General features: G+C 42.1%; 1 protein-coding gene across 1 annotated transcript; it reads left to right on the top strand.

Annotated features, from left to right (window-relative positions):
* The first annotated feature begins 933 nt into the window (after positions 1-933).
* Positions 934-20,582, top strand: AP2S1 (adaptor related protein complex 2 subunit sigma 1). Its single transcript, XM_033957374.1, has 6 exons — positions 934-1,064; positions 1,183-1,306; positions 12,410-12,559; positions 12,997-13,110; positions 15,348-15,407; positions 19,693-20,582. Exons 2-6 carry the CDS (start codon positions 1,304-1,306, stop codon positions 19,792-19,794), a joined length of 429 nt encoding a protein of 142 aa, XP_033813265.1. The 5' UTR covers positions 934-1,064; positions 1,183-1,303; the 3' UTR covers positions 19,795-20,582.
* Positions 20,583-22,653: the final 2,071 nt, after the last annotated feature.

The raw sequence follows: 22,653 nt of genomic DNA, 5'->3' as shown, positions 1-22,653 counted from the left end.
CTTACACAGACATCCACACGATTTTATAAAATCCATTTCCACATTTACGGTAGAACATGCCTCTTAAATGTTTTACATTTATTTAATTTTCTATACCATTTTCTTAGGGGAGCTCAGACCAGTTTACAGTACATGGATTTAATCAGTACTCAAGCACTTTTCCCTGTCTGTCCTGGCAGGCTCACAATCTATCTAATATACCTGGGGCAATGTGGGACCACGTAACTTGCCACACTCTCAGACATAGTATGGTAGAAGATAGTATGGCAATCATTGCCTGACAGATAGGAAAAACAGTTAAAAGCATGGTAAACATAATAGGCCAAAACATAGTAGGGTGAGACATAGCATGGCGAGCATACGTCAAACAGTATTACAAAGCACGGTTTAACATACACGATTTGGCAAAAATGGGAAGGCAAGCGTGCATGACGAACTAGCATGGAAGACACCGAGCCGCAAACATTGTATTCAGAGTGGTTATAACAGAAAGCCACAGGGCAAAGAAAGGTCAGCTTCAAAAGCAGTTGAGTGTGTGCAGAAGTTAAACGTGCGATACAAAAGTCTACAATCCCGTGGTGCCCTTTACTAAACGAAAAGGTTGTTAGAGGGGGCTGAGCGCCGGAGAAGCAAAAGCTGCAAGGACGTTTGAGGCCCGTCGATCTCAAAACACGGAGTTTGAGAGGGAGCGATGCTGAAGCTGGGAGGCTTGCAGTTGATTGCAAGAGTTGACCAGACGGGGGAGGGGATTGCGCGTGAGTTGTTGTTTCTTCCAGTTCGGCTCTCACCGCGCTTGCTACCTTGGAGCGGCTTTGGCCTCGTTGCGGTTTTCCGGGGGGGGGGGGGGGGAGAGCGCAGAACCCGGCCTTGGAAATCCCGAAGGAGAAGCCTGTGCTGTTCAGAGCCGCAGTTTGTGAGGGGGCGGGCCTTCCTCGCCGGCGTCCCGCCCCCCTTTCATATAGCTTCCTGTTTCCGGCAGGGCGAGACTGCTGAGGAAAAGAAGGGGCGGGGCGCCGGAGAAGGAGTGGGGCCGGTCGCGGGCGACTCAAATACGTTTTTTAAAGGTAGGATGTGGGGGGGGGGGGGGAGGAGATATGCTGACGTGGGAGGGGGGGAGGTCCCTGGTTGTGCGCGAGACAGTCAAATGCTGTGACTTGGTGTCTCTGTTACTCCTTTTGGCAGGCCTCCCTCTAACCCGAGTCCAAAAGTCTGACAAGAAGGAGCTGCTGCTGTTCCTGTAGATCGATTTCAGCCCGAGCGCTGGCTCAGCCTAGAGGCCTGACCAGAGGACTCTGTCGCTGCTATGGTAGGTGCCATGTCTCCCCAGCTGCTATTGCGTATCATACGGATAAGCCTGCTTCGGCTGGTTAGGGAGGGAGGGAGGGAGTCTGGTCTGTGCTCTCTCTACGCTAGTCTCACTTTATCGCAGGGGCAGGGGTGGGGTTAGGAGCAACTTCCCCTCTTCAGTGTTGGGTCATGGCCTCATCCCATTTGGCTGACTGTACTTAGACGAGGAGTAGCCTAATGGGTAGATCGGTGGGTTGAGAACTAGGGAAGCCAGGGTTCAAATCTTACTGTAACCCCTCATTTGTGATCATAGGTGCCAACGTTTTTGAAATCATTGGGGGTTCTAAACCAATCTCCCTGGCCACAGCCAAGGAATTTGTTTAACATTGTGGGTGCTCAAGTACCTACAATACCCACAGAGTTGGTTGCTATGTTTGTGATTTTGGGCAATTCGCTTAGCCTTTCATTGTAACAAGTGCAATTTTCTGGGGCTCTGGGAATGCTTACTGTACCCTAAGTCACTTTGAACTGCTATTGAAATGGGTGAGCTAAATCTGAAATCCTCCCCCCCCCTCTTTCTGATTAATCTATGGATAAAGTTCCTTATTTCTCATTGCCACACATTTGTCCTACATCTTTCCACTCACTTTTTCTGCTCCTTGTTGCCTGGCATTTCTAGCCTAAGAGCAGGCAAGAGCTTCATCTGTCTTGGAATGCTAGTCTAGGTGATAGTACCAAATTGAAGAGAAATGAGGACATCATGATCCTAATTCTGGTGTGGCTATTTGTCAGTTTTCTGGCTTCAAATGGTGCATCTTTGGGTAGTTGCACCTCTTGCTCGTTCCTTATTACAACCCTGCCACTTTCTCTAGTTTTTCCTGTGCTTTTTGCAAACCATCTTGTTTGTAGTCCACTGTCCTGCAGCTGTTAATCATCTTCTGGCTCTTATCAGGGTCCCATTCCCCCTTTCAGTTTAATGGCAGTATTTTATGATAGAAACTAGTCTTTAAGCCCGTTACATTAACGGGTGCTAGAATAGATGTGTCTGTCTGTGTTTCTTTATCTCTCTCTCCTTGACCGCTGTCTGTATCCTTCTGTCTCCCCCTCCCCCCCGAGCAAATCTGTCTGCCCCCAGCACACACCTCCCCCCAGCACACACCTCCCCCCAAATGTCTCTCCATGACCCTCTTCTGTCTTCCCCCCAGAGCAAAGCTGTCTGTCCCCAGCACACCTCCCCCCCAAAGCAGCCCCCTTTCCCTCTCCCTATCTCTCCATGGCCCCTTCTGTCTTCCCCCCCAGAGCAAAGCTGTTTGCCCCAAGCACACCCCTTCCCCCAAAGCAGCCACCTTTCCCTCTCCCGCTGACTCTCTCTCTCTGGCCCCCTTTCTCTGTCTGTCTTTCTGTCCCTCTCCCTGCCCCTGTGTCTTTCTTTCTTTCTGTCTCCCTCCCTCCCGCTGTCTGTCTGTCATTTTTCCCCATTTCCCTGTGCAGCAGCATTTCCATCCCACTTCCCTATGCAGCAGCAACAGAATTTCCCTCCTATCCCCCCCCCCTTTCCTGTGCAGAAGCAGTAGCAGCATTTTCCCCCACCCCCCTTTCCCTTCTCTTATCTTCTCTTCCCTGCTCCGTTCGGCCCCCTCCCTCTTCTTTTACTGCCGTTGTCCTGCTCCTGACCCTCCCACCGTCGACAAACCTCCGGGCTCCAGCCGCGTAGGCAGCACTTTAAACACGCTGCTTCGCGGCCTTCTACTGCCGATTTCCTCTCCCGCGTCTGTCTCCGATGATGTCATCAGAGATGCGGCAGAGGAAATCGGCAGTAGAAGGGTGTGAAGCAGCGAGTTTATAGTGCTGCCTACGCTGCTGGAGCCGGGAGGTTTGTGGAGGGTCAACGGCCGGAGCGGGGCTGCTGTCCACCACTCGGTTGCTTTCACTGGTGCTGCCTACGCCGCTGGAGCCGGGAGGTTTGGAGAGAGCACAGTCGCGCGCCTTCAGCCACCGCACGCGCCTCCAGCCCCTGCAAGCGCCGTGAGGTGTGAAATAGAATACTGCCACAGAAGCACACCTCACGGCGCCAGGAATCACGAATTTTCAAGAGCGCATGCGCGCTCTAGGGTTTTATTATTAGTGATATGGTTGTTAATAAATTATCTTACTATACCACAACATATCAAACAATTTTAAAGAGGAAACAAAGGAAAAAAAAAGTATGACGACGCAGTATATGGAAAAAAAAAATAAGAAAGCAGGTCCCAAATGAAGTTTATTACTTGAATTACCAATACTTTTGTGGAGAGGGAGATGATAAAGACAAACTGTTGCTTAGAACAGAGTAACACTTCATTTTCTAATTTAACAAGTAGCTCTGTATGGGCTCAAACAAGAAATGGATCTTTCTGTGTTTTTATACTGTAATTTAGTGTGTTTATTTTTCCATTCATTATGGGTAATACTGATGCTCTTTTTATTATTATTCATTTTTATTTACCATTATTTACTATTACTGACCAGCCTTATGTCTTTACAGTCGGCTTGCTCTTTGGATCTCTATGTAATATAAAGTTCCAAGGCACAAGTACTGTTCTATGTGGTTGTTCTATTCAAATTGTGCAAATGGCATAACTTTCGTGACAGGATATCCTTTCTTTTAAATTCTAGCCATCTTGGCCCAAATGAATACTTTGAGCTTTATCACTAGCTGGCAAACCAACTATCATTGATGTCTATAATGACACTGTGATGTCATTGAAAACCATCAGTAGAGCCTTTTATATAGTTCCAACAATTTTTGAACTGATTTGAATTATTTTCTAGATGTGGTTTAGATTGGCAACACTCATTCTTATGCCATCTATTTTAGATCAGTTTTGACACCCAAGCAATTTCTAATGAGTTTAATGCTAGGAATTGGTTTAGATATGTCATTTTGTAAGTAATTGATGATAAATTTGTTTAATAGGTATACTTGGAGTCAATATTATATAGTAAGTATTCAACCTTCCCCAAGTCCATATAAACACATTACAATTATCCTCTTTGATCTTTTCTTCTGGACCTCGGTGACACCGCTCAAAATATCTCATAGTGGTAAGCTTTGTGTCCATTCGTCACTGGTCCCTTTCTTAAATTTTGTTACTTATCTATCTTTTTCAAATATTTATTTAAAATTTTGAATCAAGCATTTTACTTAAATCATAAAGATTCTTTGAATGGCATGATCTGGGAGGGCTAGATCCAACATGTTTCACCCAAAGCTTTTTCAAGGATCCTCCCCTAAAATCAAATATAAACATTAATTATCTTATCTCTCTTTTAAATTTCAATTCAAAGTTTATAAAAAATCCTACCAAAGCCGGCCTTTGTCATCCGACCTCACTAAACTTATCGAGTCAAGATAATCTCTAGAGTCCACTTTCAAATGTGCCTGCCTCACTTTCAAGATTCTACACGGCATCCTCCCTCCCTTCATTCCTCTCGCTTGGAACTCCTCTAACCCCAATTCCACCAGATCCACCCAAAAACTGAAACTTTCCTTTCCTTCTTTAAAAGGTGTTTCCCTTGTAGGAAAACACTGCTCCTCCCTCCCTTTCAGAATCACTGAGCTCTGGAACAACCTTACCTCCCCTCTTAGGAATCTGAGCTCCCTCCAACTCTTCCGTAAACATCTGAAAACCTGGTTATTCTCGAAAACATAACTCCTCCTCCTTCTCTGGTCATACTAGCCCTCTAAATTTTTCTCCGCATTTTGCCTCTTCCCTCCACTGGAGTTCCTTTCTACCCTAACTCTTGTTAACCGTGCCGAGCTTTACGAATGTAGAGATGATGCGGTATACAAACCTAAGGTTTAGATTAGATTAGATTACAGTGTTCTCCCCAGTGCCTTATAGCCGGGCGCTGCACCCAGCTAATTTAGATGACTGCCCAGTGAATCCTGCTACTGCCGCCGATGCTCCTTCCCGGGCTGACTCGCCGCCGAAAATTTTGTTTGACGCCTGCCTTTTTTTTTTTTTTTTTTTTGCCAACATGCTTTTACTTGCTTCGGGCCTTCCTCGTTGCCGGGACCTGCCTACTTTCTGTTTCCACGAAGGCAGGACCTGGCAGTGAGGAAGTCCCGAAGCAAGTAAAAGCAGCAAGTTGTAAGCTTCCCTCCGGGGCTCTATCGTGTGCGTGCCGGCTTCCCTTCTCTTCCCCCCCCCCCCCCTGGGACGCTACTTCCGGTTTCGGAGGGAAGAGAAGGGAAGCCAGCACGCACACGATAGAGCCCCGGAGGGAAGCTTACAACTTGCTGCTTTTACTTGCTTCGGGCCTTCTTCGCTGCCGGGTCCTGCCTTCATGGAAACAGAAAGTAGGCAGGATCCGGCAATGAGGAAGGCCCAAAGCAAGTAAAAGCAGCAAGTGTAGTAGTATACCATTTGAGAAAAACAAACGCACGGACATCGGACCCGATTCTGCTTGCTCTTTTAAAGCTTCGATCCAAGCAACCTTGGTGCCTATTCTGGAAAATAAAGTGGTCAGCCAGGAAGAATGAAATCAAAAAAGTTCAAGTTTAGTCAAGCTGTGATTTGAACTTTATAGGCATTTTTTTTTTCATCCTTTAACTGGCAGGCAGAAGGATGCTCCATTTATTAATCTTGCAAAGTCTGATACAGGAAAAGCTAGAAGTGCATCAGGATTTAAGGAGCTTGGGGTGTGCAAATCCACTTAATGCAGAAATTACAGTAAAACGAAATCACTTTTCTATTTCACTGCAGCTCTATGAGGTTTTTCAAGCTAATGTTCTTTTGCACTTAGCTATAGTCAAATGATGGATAGGAATATGTTTTATTTCATTTAAGCTAAGGGAAAACAATATTTTTTTTCTGAGTATCCTTTAAATAATGGTTCACAAATTAATTCAACCTGTTTTAAGGCTGGGTTTTGTTTTTCACATTATTGCTTGTTTTATAATCCTTAAAAAATAAGGGGCAATTCTCCAAGTGGGTTCTTCCTCGTAGGCACCCTGAGACTGTACAGGGAATGCTTATTCTATAGTATTCTATAGCAGTGAATGGGCTCCCAGGTTCCATTACAGAATGGTAGCATATAGCCTTAGATTCAGGCGCCTTACAGTTAAAGCAGCCATAGAGCTGATGTAATTAAGCATGTCCAATTGTGGGAAAAATGATTTTATTTTCAGTTTGGTGATCAAAATGTGTCTTTTGAGAATTTATATCTGCTGTCTATATTTTGCACTATGGCCCCCTTTTACTAAATCGCAATAGCGGTTTTTAGCACAGGGAGCCTATGAGCATCGAGAGCAGTGCAGGGCATTCAGCGCATCTCCCTGCGCTAAAAACCGCTATTGTGATTTAGTAAAAAGGGAGGGGGTATATTTGTCTATTTTTGTATAGTTGTTCCTAAGGTGACATTGCATAGAATCATCTGCCTTGACCTCTTTGAAAACCTGCAGAATATACTGTAAATGATAATTTACATTTTCTCTGCGTACAGTGTGCTTTGTGTTTTAAAAATTTTATTGTTGGTAGATCATTTTGACTTGGTCATTTTAAAAGTAGCTCGCAAGCCCAAAAAAGTGTGGGCACTCTTGCTGTAGAGCCATTTCTTGTATGACTGGATCAGCTATATTTATTGTTGTTTTTTTTTAGTTGTTTAAATTCATGCAGAAATAAATGGCTAGATTGAACCTAATGACTTCATTAACGCCATTCCCTTTTTTTAACCTCTATACCATTTGAAAGAGGGCAAATACTTCTTAAATTTAATAAAAATATTCTGGCACAAGTGTCAAACCTTAAAAAAGGAAGTCATATTGAGCATTGGAAAATAATAATAATAATTAACTAATAAAAATAGTACACATTTAGGGCTCCTTTTACTAAGTTACAATAGTGGTTTTAGCATGCGCTTAGTGCGCGGAGAATTGCCATGTGCGCTAGATGCTAACGCCAGCATTGAGCTGGCGTTAGTTTTCCCACATAGCACAGGGGTTTGCGCGTGCTAAAAATGCTAGCGTACCTTAGTAAAATAGGGGGATAATTTTCCCCACCACCAAATTTCCCCATCCCGCCCCACCCGGCTACTTTTTCATGCCACCCGGCTGGAAAATAATTTCTGGGGAGAACACTGAGATTAGATTAGACAGTGGCATTTTTCATCTACTTTTTTTTACTAATTAAGAAACAGCTAATGTAGAAAAACTGTTAAATATAAAGGAACAGAGATGGATTTATAAATTAAGTACAGTGGAGCCTGGGGGGTTTAAAAGCTTAATTATAATGGATGTCTCTGATCTGTCTGGGTGGATCTATTTTGAAGTCAGCTGTTTCTTAAGTCCTGAGCTTTACCTGCCTCTTCGAAGTAATAATCCTTGTTCGCATAATGAATACGTAATTTGGCTGGGTAAAGTAAGGAGAACCGTACTTTCTTCTCTATCAACGTGGAACACACGGGTACAAATTTTTTCTGTGCCGCCATAACCAAAGATGAAGCAATCCTGAAAGCACAACACTTTGTGGCCTGCATAAAACAGTGTTCCAGCCCAGAGAGCCTGCAAAATGGCTTGCTTGTGCACGAAGTGTAGGAGGCGGACTATAACCGCTCTTGGCTTAGCCTCTGAGGTCCCACTCTGTGTGCCTTTTCAATTCTCACTGGGACCAGCTGGGTGTTGAAGGTAATCACCTCCATCAACCACGTTTCCAATTTGCACGCAATGTCCTCAGTCCTTAGATGCCCACAAAACGAAGATTATTCCACCTTGAGTGGTTTTTCTATGTCGTCCAGCTTAGCCTCCATGTCTGCCAGGTTTTTTTTTTCCTGCAGCACCTTCAGCCGAGGCCTCCTCATTTTCCAAGGTGCTCACTCTCTTCTGCAGCTGAGTCACTTCTAGGTCCATGCTATCTAGATGCTCATGGGCTTCCTCTGCTCAGCTGAAAAGCTTTTGCAGTTTTTTGTCAAGAGCAACTTCTACTGCTGCCGTGACTTTGGATATTATTTCCGCCATCCACACTGAACAAACGGATGGTTGCTGCTGCAGAGGAGGATCCACCATTTTGGCTTCCGGTAATTTCATCCGCTCCTTTTCCCAACGCTGAGATTTTACCGCCAGATGCCAATATCCATGCGCACTATCGATTCCACTCAGTTCTGCAGGATACAGGTTATGACTTAGAATCTCTTTTGTCTATTCTAGTTGGCTGAATCTCTGCAGAGTAGCGGGGAAAGGCGGGGGCTCTGCAATCAGTGTCTGCTCCCGTTCATGGAACCCATGTGACATCACATTGATTTTTAATTTTTGTTTAAGGTAGTTAACTGTAAAGTCTATCTATAAAAATATTTAGGTTAAACAGTTAATGTACTACAGATCAAAAAGCTATATATATGAATCTACATTTTTATGCATTTTAGGATTTGTCCTCATTTATAGATTTTATGATATTAACTAATATTTATACAGTCTTTGCCATGAATTAGTCCATTCTTGGGTAAAACATGGCTGTCTTGGGCTTTGCTTTTTTAATCCAGTCAAATGTAGGTGCAATAAACTCTGGAACTTCATCTGTCTGCTGCCTATCTTTTCTGTCTTGGACTTTCTGGATAGATTGCCTTGCTGTTTTTTGATACCATATACTGCATCTACTTGGTGACAGTGGCCTTAAACAATTTTGGCAATGGCATTTCAAGATGGAAGTATTTGGGGAGAGAGTTCCATTATAGAGGAATAAGTATCCAGTATAAAAGGCTGACTTCAGGTAAAAGCTAATTGAACTTGTAATGGGGGAGGGGAGGGGTTGAATTTTGAGTAATTTATCCTTATAGGATCATATGGGGGAAGTAAGGGGCATAATTGAATCAATGAGGAATGCAAATAAGCCTACCCAACAACTTTAAATGCAATAAGGGCTAGATTCACTAACAATAGCAACTCGATCGCTGTTGGCCTATTTTCCAACAGCGATTGATTCACTATTAAGTTTGCATGTGATTGAGACATGCGCAGAGTCCTAACAGTAGTGACAGGGGAAGCAGCATCCTGTCACTGTTGTCAGGGCTTCTGCCAGGTTTTTGTTCTTTTTTTTTTTTTTTATGGCAATTTTTTTTAAAATTCCCCCACCGCCGGTCCTCCTCCAGTGATCCCCGACAAATGCACCCCTCCTCCCAAAACATGGCAACCCACAAATGGCATAAGGGATGGCCATTCCCTCCTGCCATTAAGAACCTACCCTCCCTCCCCCCCCCCCCCCCCCCAAAAAAAAAAGGCAGGAGGGATGCCCACTCCCTCCTGCCACCAGAGTCCCCTTTCCCCGTAACTCCCACTTTAATGTTGGGAGCAGGAGGTACTCAAAACACCTCCTGCTCCTTTTTTCTGACACCACTGGGCCTTAGGCCCCTCCCTGGTGCATCATGTAATGCACGGGGAGGAGCCTAAGGCCCTGATTGTCTCAGATGCCTCAGTCAGGTTTTAGGATCATAAAACCCGATACAAAATAGCCAAACGATTGATTCACTTACATTGCTTGGCTATTTTACATGGGGTTTTACTAATTTGCTTGGGCGATCGAGGGGAAAAACTCACCGCGGGCCCTTTTGTGAATTGGGTCGGTTAGCAGCCATCGTTGCTGAGCCTGTGAAAACAGGTACTAGCCCACCGGGATAGTTAGGGAAAAATGCTTGAGTTTTGTAATCCGTATAGAATTGTAGGATATGCGGAATATAAATTATTAAAACAAGAAACAAACAACCACTGGATGATAAAAATTCATCTTTACTTAAATCGACATTTGATGCTTTTAGCACTGGTGTAAGTATGGTATCAGTAAGCTGAACAGGGTATACCCATAAAAGCCATCCCGAAGGGGGAGAGAGCTTCTGCATTAATATTTTCATCTCTCAGTCTAGTAATAATATAGTTCAAATCTTTGTGCTTCTGAAGAATCGTCGGGAACAGGTTATTATGAATCATAATGCGATTTCTTTCCAAATAACAGCATCGATTGCTCCTTCATTTTATCAGCAGTTTTCTTGTTCAACTGAAAATTTTACATGCAAATTGTGTTTTGGGAGGGAGTTCAATGCATTAAGTGCTCTGTCGAGTTATTCCTCATGTCCCTCCTCTGCTTCTCTGCACGAAGCCAGTGTAACACTGCAGATTTCTTGGCAGAAGCCATACAATCCTTATTGGCTTCCATCTTGGTCACATCTTTAACATGCAGGTTATCTTTGGGACCTGTTGTTAAGGTTGTTAGCTATATCCACCAGTCACTGGTGGTGCTATTTGATAGGATTTATACATTCCTGCTTATGTAAGTGGAACTTGGGTGTCCTTTTACTGCTGACTAAGCATAATTACCTCCAAATGCACCACTTCCAAGTGGTCTGGGATAGAAACATGACAGCAGATAAAGGCCAAACGGCTTATCCAGTCTGCCCATCGACAGCATCCATTAATTCCTTCTCTTTCCAAGAGATCCCATATTCCTGTCACATGCTTTCTTGAATTCAGACACAGTCTTTGTGTCCACCACCTCTACCGGGAGACTGGCTTCAATGGCTGGGAGGGTTTAGATAGGCTGGAGTAGGTTTTAACGGAGATTTCGGCAGTTGGAGCCTAAGCACAGTACCGAGTAGTGCTTTGGATTCTTGCCCAGAAATAGCTAAGAAGAAAAAATTAAATTTAAATTGAATCAGGTTGGGCAGACTGGATGGACTATTCGGTCTTTATCTGCCGTCATCTACTATGTTACATCTACCACCCTTTCTGTAAAAAGTAGGAGTAATCTAAGGAAATACTTATCACTTCTTATGAGGTAACTTCATCCCATGCCCTCTCACTTTGGAGTTTCCTTTCAATTGAAAGACTCACCTCTTGTTTATTTATATCATGTAGATATTTCAACATCTCTATCATATCTCCACTCTCCCACTTTCTTTATCACCATGAATTTGATGCTGCTTTGAAAGTTTATAAAAATGACAAATTTGGGTGTATTGAGTATGAAATGATTGTCCTCCAATAAATGACATTTGTAAACAATTTAGTGATCTTTATATATTTGGCATTAATTAACCACCTTTTTCTTGAAGAGATTACCCAAAGCTGTTTAGTCCTCCTCCATGTGCCAGTTGGTGGTTTATATAATAAACCAAGCAGATTTATAAAGTTGATTTCTTTAGCTGCTGAAGAAGAGAAGAAAAACTGGTTTCAAAGGTCTGAAGGGGCAAATTTGGTGATAGTGCTGAGACTCTTTAACATTTCAAAGCAAGACACCAATTAGATTTTGCTTTCTTTATTGTAAGGGATGTATACAAGAATCTTAAGCTGCTGCTGCTTTCACTGATATATGCAAAGGTCAGCTAAGTACTTTATTTCCTGAGCTACTGTTTCCTGATGTCCTGTTTATCATTGAGGTCTACAGTATACTAAAGGTGAAAACAGCAAAAAATGTACATAACAAAAAAAATAGACTTTTACATTGCCTTCCTGGACTTGAATACTGAAACTTACAAAATGAGGGCCTAAAAAGGCCATATGGCTTATCCAGACAGCCTATCCAAACCAACAGCTTAGTGTCTACAACCCCTTTTCCCTTAGAAATCCTTAGTGCTTGCCCCACTCTTTCTTGAATTTTTTTTTCTCTCTCTCCTTGTTTCCACTGGGATGCTGTGCCATGTGTCAATTATCATTTCAATAAGGACATACCGTAATTCTTCGTTACTGGTCTGTTATTGCCTTTCCACTGCTTTGTTAAGAAAATACTGAATTGTTGGAGCTAAACACAGCACAATTCTGTATTCTCTTTCTCCATCTGCTGGTCAGTGGACTTGATACCCCACAAGTTCTAGCCTAGTCTGGAAGAAGTAAAGGGAAGAAAATTAGGTAAGCCATTGTATTTCATTCTTGAGGGTAAGGGGAGGGAGAAGCAGAAGCAGGATAATTTTCTGCTTTTCCATGGAGAGATTCTTTATTTGTTTAAAATCCTAAGTAAGCCACAGAAATGTACCTATAGGATGACTTCTTTGCAAAGCAAAGTAAAATATTGGTGCTTTTTAAGCAATAAGATATTTGGAACTGGCTTTCTGTACACTTGGACACTCTTTCTGATGGTATCTTTTTGTTACCTTCCTTTAGATTCGCTTTATCCTTATCCAGAATCGTGCAGGGAAAACCCGCTTGGCTAAGTGGTATATGCAATTTGATGATGATGAAAAGCAGAAGCTGATTGAGGAAGTTCATGCTGTGGTCACTGTCCGGGATGCCAAGCACACTAACTTTGTTGAGGTAAGTGCAGTGATCAGTTGGCTTTGGCAAATAGGAGCTGTAGCTCTCTGATTACAAATGTTGGGGCCCAGGCTATCTCAACAAATGCCAGGAAGTTCTTTTTCACCCAGAGGGTGGTGGATACATGGAACGCGCTACCGGAGGATGTGATAAGCAGAAACACGCTACAGGGCTTCAAAGAAGGTCTGGAAAGGTACCTGGAGAACAAAGGGATTGAGGGGTACAGATAAGAGTAGAGGTAAGGTTATAGGGATAGGATTAGAGGTAATTTGTAAAATTAGTCAGAGACCACTGTTCAGGCAGTGGGCCTGATGGGCCGCCGCGAGAGCAGACCGCTGGGCGAGATGGACCTCTGGTCTGCCTCAGCGGAGGCAACTTCTTATGTTCATCAGAGCCTGTTTGCAAAATGCAAATCTCAGTATGTTTTTCTCTTTCAGTTCCGAAACTTTAAAATCATCTACCGGCGCTATGCAGGGCTGTATTTTTGCATATGTGTGGATGTGAACGACAATAATTTGGCCTATCTGGAAGCTATTCATAACTTTGTGGAGGTGAGCATGGCATGTGGGGAGTTGTAGCTGTTTCTGGGGTATTGGCAACGGAAATCATATGAGCATGCTGCTATATAGGGAGGGCAGGAATTAGTTTTTCTTTAATGCTGTCAGTTACTGTATCTTATAGTTTTGAACCTTCATTTTATTTTATTTGGATTTAGCTCTCACCTTTTCAGTTTTTACATAGTTTATTTTTGAAGACAAGCAGGACAATGGAATCTCATATAGGGTGACGTTGATGATGGTGCCTAACGTGGGCCAATTACATTTTCTAGAAGCTTTTAGCACATTCAGAGTGCATGCACACCTATTCTGCCTTTTGTTATCACATATAATAGGGTCTGGATTCATTCAAAATCTTGTGTATGCACAGTCAGTATCTTCAAGGACGCCTCAGCCCCACCACTCCACCGCTGTAATGATTTGCTACCGCGGGAAGAATTATGTGGTGCTTCATCATTGGCTGCCCATTTTAGTATTACTTCGTGTGATAATGTATAGTTAGTTTTTAAATAAATAAATATTGATAAATATCATAAATCTGTAGAAATGTAAAGTGCTTATAGTACTTATCTCAGCCAAACCTGGGAGTCAGACCGACATGTTTCGCACCGAAAAAAGTGCTGTATCAAGTGCTGTTTGGCTGAGATAAGTACTATAAGCACTTTACATTTCTACAGATTTATGATATTTATCAATATTTATTTATTTAAGAACTAAGTAATAATACTAAAATGGGCAGCCAATGATGAAGCACCACATAATCCTTCCCACGGTAGCAAATCATTACAGCGGTGGAGTGGTGGGGCTGAGGCGTCCTTGAAGACACTGACAGTGTATACACAAGATTTTGAATGAATCCAGACCCTATTATATTGGAAACACTACTGATGTTGAGGCTAGATGCAAATACCGAATGATAAAATTTGCCAGTTTGTTAGGCTTTTGTTATCACATGCACCTCTTTGGGTTTCTCTTTTCCATGGACCTGTTTAGTACCTTGGTCACCCAAGTGCTCAGTTCTGTGTGTTTGATGTTTTTTACATGTATGTCCTGTTGTTGTCAGGCTGATTAACTTTCATTTTTTTCTTTTATAATTTTTTCAGCCATTTTAAAGTTTGTTGCTTTCAGTGTTAGCTCGATTAGGGCCAAGTATAGGCCTTGAGTGTCCTTCGGGGAATTTTTGTCACATTTAAATCATTTTGATCTTGATACGACTATTTTTCCAGATATGTTCCAAAAGAGGTCGATATCCCCCCTTAAGTTGCAACTCTTTTTATTATTTTCCCCTTTTTTATGTTGAAGGTAGCCTGTAGCTGTGCAGTCCATGCTATGAGGACTTTCTATCCTATCTGTATTTTGAGAACCAGGTCTTCTCTATGGGCAACAGGATTCAACTTCTTGTATCCCCACCCACTTCTAGGACTTACAAGTCTATGCTGTGCTTTAACCCTGTACTGAGCCTGGTCTCTTTTGACAGAAGGCAGAAAGTGGTATGCATGTGTAATAAGGCTCCTGAAAAGCTTTCAGAATGATGGATTGAATCTAGATTAACTTTCCCACTCATGCTGTGAGGACTTGTATCCTGTGGTCCACAAAGAACACCAGATAAGTCTATAAAAATTTGTGAACTTGAAGTCAAATAATTATTAGGAGGAGTACTTTCCATATTAGATACTTGAGAGATGATGATTCCATGGGTTCAAAACAATGGTTTCAGAGAGAGGTAAGAACAGCAGTGAGATCCCATGATATAGGTGGCTTCTGTATTGATGGCTAGATGTGAAGAAGCCCTTTCATGAATCTGTAAATTTCTGAACAGGGCAGTGGCCTTGCCTCTGCGAGTGCTTCACATTGTGGAGGAAAAACCTAATGGTTAGGGCAGCTGGCTTAAGAACCAAGGAAGCCAGGGTTCAGATTCCACTATTGATCCTGGACAGTTCACTTAGCTCTCCTGAGGCAAAGGAGGATTGCTTTCTCCTAGCATTATGCAATGCCATCACCCACTTATGTTCTTTATAATATCTTGGCTGTTAGTGGAAAATGCAACATTTGCTTTACCAAAGTAGTAAGAATCTATGCTGGGCTCTGGGTCATTGTTCTGACTTGTTGTGAGGCCTAATTAAAAAAAGATAAATGGCTTCTGTAGATGATTAAAATTAGGATAAAGTTGGTTTAAGCTGAAAGTGAAGGTATTAGTGTGGTTTTACTTAGAGATTTTGTTTTCTCTTTAGGTACTGAATGAATATTTCCACAACGTTTGTGAACTAGATCTGGTTTTCAACTTCTATAAAGTAAGTGCCCATTCTTAATTCTGGAGTTGAATGTTATTAGGGCTCCTTATGAGGTTTCAGCTAGAAGACAGAAGGATGGAAAGGCTCTCTAGGTGGCGTTCACAGTAGAAGGCTGCTCAGATGAGGCGGGAGGGGGGGATGGGGTGGTTGCGGTTCTTCATCAGAGTGGGGCTTAGCTAAGGCAGAACTAGGGAGATTAGAGTTAACGAGTATACCTAATGTATCTTGATATATGGGAGCTTCCTAAACATCAGGATGATTATGATGCGCATTAATCTGAATTTCACAGAAATGGAATCTGCACACTATTCTCTTCTGCACACTATTCTCTTCTGAGTTTGACACATGTTTAGAATTTGTAACCTAATTTGCTGCAAGCTTTGAGCGTGTTATTAAATTTTAATAAACAGTAAGATGGAAGTTTGTATCCAGTACAAGTTCTTATGAACTGACAGAGCCCCTTCACTGCATAAAAGCCATAGAACCACGTCATGCTCCCAGCGCAGAGCACATACTGCTCACCTGCTCTTCGGCACATTCCAAATGTCACCCTTAGCTCTCTATCACACCAATTCTCAACAGAATCTAATAACCAAGGACCAGCCCTCTACCCCCTCTGATCTTGGCATTGTGCTGCAGTAGGATTTGTAGCAGAATCTTTAATTTTTTATTACTTTCAGCAAATACAACCACTACCAACACCCTCATGCCCAGACACACATTTGTTTTTGATAAAAAAATTGATTATCCTTAGACAAGCAGGTAGCATATTCTCACATGTGGGTGACGTCATCCACGGAGCGTAGTATGGACAGTGAAAGGTGTAGTGTCACTTTAAGCTTTTGAAAGCTTTTAAACTGCCTGTGAGTGCCTTCCTACCCGATGCCAGCTCATGAGGTCGTCAGTTTTTCATTTTCCACGGCGTGAAGACCACGTGCCTTTTGTTACTCTGTCAAGCTGCCGTCCCATTTATATTTCTTTTTTCAAGTATTTCAAGTTTCTTCTCTCCATTGTCTACTTTTCTTTTGGAAACTAACAAAGAAGAAAGTAGAAGAGAAAATAAATTTTGGATTTTCATCAAACTTCTTTCGCTGTTCAGCAGCCTTCACACAAATTTCCATCCTTAATTTCTCCATGATCTCGTCTAGTATTGTTCACATGTTATGACTTCTAAACCAGTCCTGGGTCACCTTGGTGCAGGCACTGTCCATACCGGGCTCTGTGGATGACATCACACACATGTGAGAATATCTGCCTGCTGTCCCTGGATAACACCTGTTACAGTAAGTAACTGTGCTAAATAGCAGCTTTACAGAACAAGGATCAGATTACACCAAGCAGCATCATGGGGTAAAGACCTAGAACAATTGCTTTCGCCCACTACTTATGGGGAATTTAGGAGTCTAAAAACACACTTGTTCCTAAAGCATCTAGACAACTGATCCTCTCTTCTCTCTCCCCTCTATAGCGATTAACTTGTCCTTTTGATCTCTCTCTCTCCTCAACAATGAATTTCCTGTCCTATTAATTCTCTTTCTTCCTCCCCTCTTAAAGTCAATTCAATTTGTTATCTTTGCTTAATCTTCTGTAAACCGCATAGAACTTCACGGTATTGCGGTATATAAGCTGTTGTTGTTATTATTATTATATCACCACTACTCCTACTATTTGCAGTGCAATAGGTGAGACATTCTAGACAGTAGGTTATTTGCCTTTAGCTACATGCTACAGAAGGAACCCACTTTGGATTTTTCACTGTCTCTGTTGTATTTCACTGGGCTCTCTAGCTCTACCATTATTTCTTTCCTTCTGCATTTTATTATTTTAATTTGATGTAATTTCATTCCCTTTTCGGTAATTTGGTGCTTGGAGCGATTTTAAAGCTCTGCCTGCGTGAAAATTCACAGACTTGTCTGTAGCTGACATGCTGATCCCACTGGGTACCTGTTAGCCAGCCTGCATAGTTTTCTCTGGAGCTCAGGGCTGTCAGGCGCTCTTAGGAGACTCAGTGGTGTCTTGCAGGGTGCACCGTTCCAGTGCACATCCGTTTGTCCTCAAGGGTGGAGGTGTAGTCAGACATTGGAGTCTGACTGACAGCCCGAAGATCAGCTTTGTAGCAGCATTTCCACCATTGTGGCAGTGAATAGTCTAATCCAGCTACTGTGAAGGCTGAATGCAGGCTTCCAGCACTGATCCTGTCAGATCTCGGTGAATACACAGGCTTGAGGGCCTGATTGTAAAACCACTTGGATAACCTTGATTTTTTTTTTAAAAAAACCTAATAAACAGCCTGTGAGAGACATCGGGGTAGGTTTGAAATGTGGGGTTTCTGGATGCTCCCCCACTTGAAAAATCCTAAAATTGCCATTTTTAGTTTGGGAAGTGTGAAAATCATCGTGATCGTGGCGTGAATTGCTTATATTTTTAGCAATTTTTTTTTTCTAAAGCTCCCTGCTTTTTCAAAACTGCAAATTTTGCCTGGACACTTGCTGGGATGGAGTCCTTGGGATCTTCCCACTGAATGCCCTGTGCTGCTCTCGATGCTCATAGGCTCCCTGCGCTAAAAACTGCTATCGCGGTTTAGTAAAAGGGAGCCATAGTGCAAAATACAGACAGCAGATGCAAATTCTCAAAACGGACACATTTTGATCACTAAATTGAAAATAAAATCAAATTTCCTACCTTTGTTGTCTGGTAATTTCATCAGTCTCTGGTTACACTTTCTTCTTCTGACTGTGCATGCACTATTATTTTTCTTCTTTCAGCCTCCTGTATGCTTCCTCTCCTCCAGACCTCATTCCCTTCCCCAACTTTTTCTTCCTCTCTCCCTGCCCTCCTCCCCTTTCTTTCTTTCTCTCCGTCTTTCTTTCTGTCTCCCTGCCCCCCTTTCTTTCTTTCTGTCTTCTGTCTTTCTCTCTCTATGCCCCCTTTCTGTCTGTCTTTCTGTCTCCCTGCCCTCCCCCAAGCCACCACCGCCAACGGGGAGCAGGCCACCACCGTAAAGAGGACGCTGAAGCGCTGGGCCGACCAATCTTCTCAAGTTTCCAAGTTTATTGTAAATTTGATAAAACGCTTATCGAAATACTAAGTGTATTACAGCAATAAAATAGGGGTAAGAACAGAGTTTAAACAGAATTAAAAACAACAATGTTAAACAGACGAAATATACTCAGATGAACAAGACACAAAAGAAATGTAATAAGAACAAAAGGATAGGGGGGAGAACTACAATAAATACAGAAAAGAAAACATATATGGGGAAAAAACAAAAGGACTAAGGGGTTTAATAAGAAAAGAGTAGTAGTATAATTCCCCACCCGAAGTCAATTCTAACATTGGAGAGGAAGTTCTGGGCCAGCCAGGCAATGATTGGCTGGCCCGGAACTTCCTGTCTGACGTCGGAATTGACATCGAGTAAGGAACGTTGGTCGGCCCAGCGCTTCAGCGTCCTATTTACAGGGTTGGAAAGCAGGTAGAACGGAAGGCAGTGCGAGTCTATCATGGCGCCCGGGATAGGCTCCGAGATAGACTCACATTGCCTTCGCGATCTACTAGTCAATCGCGATCGACCTTTTGGGCACCCCTGGTCTACCCCATAGTTTTGGGATCGCTGAGATGAATACTGATGCCCCTGATGCCGTTTAAGTCCAAGTTCAGCCCCATATACAGGGCCATTTTTTGCTGCTAAAAATGAAGATGACCACGAAATAAACAATCAAATACTTCACATTTTACCAGGCGTAATCACTGAATAGAAGTGTATCGATACCGGAAGATTGGGATAAATAAATATCTGGGCAGCGCCGGGTAATCTAGTGAATAATATTTTATAAATCCACCACACCTTCTAGGATTACCAATTGAGTTCTTATCAAATAGATGAAATGTTTAACACTTTTATTTAATCAAGCTTTTGCCTATGATTTAAAAGGTATCTTCAGTAGTTCTATATTATCCTTTTAATATTATGCTGTTTTGTTTTATTGTATGTACGTATTTTGAGTTAATGTTGATTGTAACCTGTTTACATTCAGGTACTTTTAAGTTTTTATTCTTATTTGTCCCGGTGGGCTCAGAATCTAGCTACGGTACCTGAGTGTTAAGTGACTTGTCCAGGGTCCCAAGGAGCAGCATGGGGATTGAACCCATAACCTCAGGACACTGATGCAGAGGTTCTGACTCTTAGGCCACTCCTCCAGTTGATGGGAAATAACTAGGTGGAACTAGAAGAGGTTAGCTTGGGGAATACCCTGTAAATGCCTCTCATTGTTGGGTCTCTTTCCAGGTTTATACTGTGGTGGATGAGATGTTCTTAGCAGGAGAAATCCGAGAGACAAGCCAGACCAAAGTACTGAAGCAGCTACTGATGTTACAGTCGCTGGAGTGAGAACAAAGAGTCCTTGCAGCTGATTCTGAGCTTCAGAGTATGGTCACTGCTCTGGCATTCTTCTTTTGAACACCCTCATTATCCCTTTTACAGACCCTGATGAGCTGCTTCTCTCATGTCCTCTGCTTTTTTTTTTTTTTTTTTTAACACATTCCTCAGGATTTCAAATTTCTACCCCTGGCTACCTTCCATAGTCCATCAAGGGGTCCTCATGGGTCTTCCCTGGTCTGTAAATCAGTTGTTCAAACACTAAGCTACAAAGGCTACCTTTTACACTAATGGTTAGTAGCTCCTGACTGGACAGTGTAGAACTTGAAGAGTGGCAGCCAGTGCAAAAGTCATGTCCCTTTCTATTTTTGAAACTGAAGGTAGTAACTTCAGCCAACAATTTGTACATTTATTATGTTCTCAAAGAGAAGGGGATAAAAAAGGGGGGTGTCAATGGCATTATAGATGGAGAACAAATCCTCCTCTTATTTCTGTATGCCCCGTTATAATCCAGAAGGCTGTCCTTTTGTGTACTCATGGAACAGGGACTTGTCTGTATGAGTGCTTGTGCCTCTGAGCCTGATTCTTTCCTGCATTTGTGTGTCCAAGTCTCCCATCCCTGTCCCTTTTTCCTTCAATCCCTGTATCTCAGGGGCTCCCTTGTCCTCTTGTCCCCTGCCATTTCATTCATCTCTAGGTCTCAGGACAGGGGAGCCATTGGCATTTTTGTATAATGTAATAGTGCTACAGATGAAGTGATGTGCTTAATTATACCAATAAATTGTCTCATGGAATATGGACACATATGTGCAGTTTCTGAGTCAAAGTTTACTGTGCTGGGGAAGGGGACAGAATGCACTAGTGTTTATTTCTCAGTCAAAATTCCCTTCGCAGGTAAGCAGAGTCCCCATATTTAAGCGGTCTCCCTCTACTTTTTACCCCCATTTTCATTGTACCATTGAAAGGCAATATATTAAATCCACACCCGTATTTTATTTTATCTTTATTGAAAGAAAAAATTCCATTTAATGCTTGTACAAAGTTATAAAAAAAGCAAGACCAACAAAAATAAAATATTTTGCATCAGCAGAATATGGAGGCAGAAGCAATGATGACATGCATAATCTGAATCAGTTCTAAAGTAATTGGATAACCATTTTGGTCACTAAATATTCTATTAAAAGAAACCCTATTCTGTAAGAGCTTCCACTCTTAGTTCTCAAGGAAAGTACTATGTCCCTGTGTCTAAATAGAATGGATCTCAACAGTCTCTGAAATTTTTTATACAGTTGAAGAGTCAGAGTAATGTGAATACTATGGGATTTACCATTCCTGTGCCCATTGTGCATATTAGGTGCTGCATAATGCAAGATGGTAAAGGAAAATTAGATTTTACCTGCTAATTTTCTTTCATCATTCCACACAGGAATTCTCAACCTAGTCTTCAGGACAAACCTAGCCAATTGGGTTTTCAAGATATTCACAATCATAGGTGGATATCTGGAAATTCTATGTACCCACAATAAGGAGTAAACTGTTTCATCCTCCCCCAAGGAGGGATAATTTGTGTTTTACTGATAGGCAAAGTGTTTGCCTAGCTAAGTGATGTCTAAGAAAGCCCTGGTCTTAATTAATCTAGGTCCTTAGAGCGTCATAAAAGATTAGTTATGTCTGTTAAGCTAAATACAGGCAAATAAACTTCGTGACATGCAGAATCAGATTTCATATTCATGTCATGGACCCACTATAATAGTCGCTGCTTTAGCCTGTACATAACTGCATGTAAAGATGAGGTCAGATAAAGGATTCTTCCTGCATAGCTTCTGCATGCCAGTGTACTAGTGTACTTTTAATGCTTCAGCCTGTGTTAGCTGGTCAGTTTGTGAGTGGTGTAGAGATTTAAGCACCAAGGATTGCTTGTGTGGGTTACCTACTGATATTCAGTGGCACTTAACTAGTTAGTGCCACTGAATACTACTCCTGATCGCTAAACTCAAAGCTGGCTATTTTGTGGATGATCTGAGGGTAAAGTCGGCACTGATGTGATTAAATGCTGACATCCAGTACTTAACCACCAAAGTTTAGCTGTCAAATCAAACTGCGTAAAAGTCCTATCTTTATGTGGTGTCAGTTATGCAATTAAGTGTCAAATAAGAACATAACATAGAAATAGCCTTACTGGGTCAACCAATGGTCCATCAAGCTCAGTAGCCCGTTCTCATGGTGGCCAATTCAGGTCACTAGTACCTGGCCAAACCCAATGAGTAGCAATATTCCATGCTACTGATCCAGGGCAAGCAATGGCTTTCCCTCATGTCTTTCTCAATAACAGACTGGACTTTTCCTCCAGGAACTTGTCCAAGCCTTTCTTAAAACCAGCTATCTGCTCTTACCACAACCTCTGGCAATGCGTTCCAGAGCTTAACTATTTTCTGAGTGAAATAAAATTTCCTTCTATTGTAACTTTGAGTGCCCTCTAGTCTTTATAATTTTTGACGGAGTGAAAAATGATCCACTTGTACCTATTTTATTCCACTCAGGATTTTGTAGACTTCAATCATATCTCCCCTCAGCCGTCTCTATTGGACTTAACTGTAAAAGAGATGGTTGATTGCATTTGTTAGGTGCCATATTATGTTATATTATCTCATGCTATTTATTTATTTATTTAACAAATTTATTATCTCCACTTATCTCCTAAGTGGTTTACAAGTAAACATACACAGTAGAGGTCAAATTTTGCCATACATTTTCCAATACATTATAAACTTCAATCAGCTTTGTTTACATTGGTCAACAAAAAAATTGTAGCTATTCTCAAACATTTTATTGGATGTTAAGAGGGACAGCTAAAAGCTAAGACGAAAAAAT

This window comes from Geotrypetes seraphini, chromosome 8 (genome assembly GCF_902459505.1).
Source record: "Geotrypetes seraphini chromosome 8, aGeoSer1.1, whole genome shotgun sequence".
NCBI classification, from domain to species: Eukaryota; Metazoa; Chordata; class Amphibia; order Gymnophiona; family Dermophiidae; genus Geotrypetes; species Geotrypetes seraphini.
Note: the sequence above shows the minus strand (reverse complement) of the source record. Positions and strands in the feature narration are given on the sequence as shown.